Source organism: Emiliania huxleyi (genome assembly GCF_000372725.1).
Source record: "Emiliania huxleyi CCMP1516 unplaced genomic scaffold EMIHUscaffold_6578, whole genome shotgun sequence".
In the NCBI taxonomy this organism is placed as follows: Eukaryota; Haptophyta; order Isochrysidales; family Noelaerhabdaceae; genus Emiliania; species Emiliania huxleyi.
Genome location: NW_005197070.1, coordinates 1 through 853, shown reverse-complemented (window position 1 = coordinate 853; position 853 = coordinate 1). Strand labels below are relative to the sequence as shown.

At 60.7% G+C, this 853-nt stretch overlaps 1 protein-coding gene across 1 annotated transcript; it reads left to right on the top strand.

Annotated features, from left to right (window-relative positions):
- Positions 1-289: 289 nt before the first annotated feature.
- On the top strand, positions 290-828 carry EMIHUDRAFT_124778 (hypothetical protein; the record flags this gene model as incomplete). Its single annotated transcript, XM_005762915.1, has 1 exon — positions 290-828. A coding segment is annotated over one exon (539 nt), but the record flags the coding sequence as incomplete, so codon positions are not given.
- Positions 829-853: the final 25 nt, after the last annotated feature.

Sequence of the window (853 nt, the reverse complement as noted above, 5' to 3'; positions counted from 1 at the left end):
CTTCCCGTCCGCATCAACCATCATCTCCACACCCGCTCACCCGGACACATGGGCAACAAAAACGTGAGTGTTAGAGTTGTTTGGTATTGAAAATCTCTCTCTCTCACACGGGCAGTACCCAGGCAGGAGCCCCACGGCATTCAAAGTGCACTCTCGTCGTTCTCTCTTCTCCCTTTTCCCCCTTTCTTTGAAAAAAAGAAAAACACGCAAAAGCGGATCGCATCATCACTAAGGTCGTGTAAGTCCATCGAGGCACTCTTTGCACGAAACGAGGCGGCGTATCCCGTGCATGCGTGGTCGAGCCGCCGTTCTGGCGTTCGGCCTGGCGCTGGTTCCGGCCGCTGCGTGGCGCGAGGTCTGTGTGATCGGTGCCAAAAATCTGCCGTACACCGACCAGCTTCCCAAAGACCCGGCGCCCGACCCATGGGTGAAGGTCGAGGTGGACGGAGAAGAGCTGTGCCACAGCGAGTACATTCCAAACAAGCAGAATCCGCTCTGGAAAAGGGTCAAGCAGAACGGACAGTACTCGGAGCCCGCCTGCTGCCAGGTGAGCGAGTCTCAGGCGGACGGCTACTTTTGGTTCTCTGTGTTTGATGCGGAGAACGTCAAGTGGTACGGCGACTATCTCGGCTCGTCTGGCTTCCGCCTCGCCGACGTCGAAGGCACCTTTGACCTCGAGCTCGAGATCGACGGCAAGGTGCCATTGGACTCCACCGGCAAGCCCTCGCTGCTCACCGTGTCCGTCGCTGCCAACCCGCCGCCGCCGCTGCCGCCGCTGCCGCCTCCGCCGCCGCCGCCGCCGCCCGCGCGCCGCTTCATCTGCGTGCAGTCTGCGATCGACCTGCCGGATGCA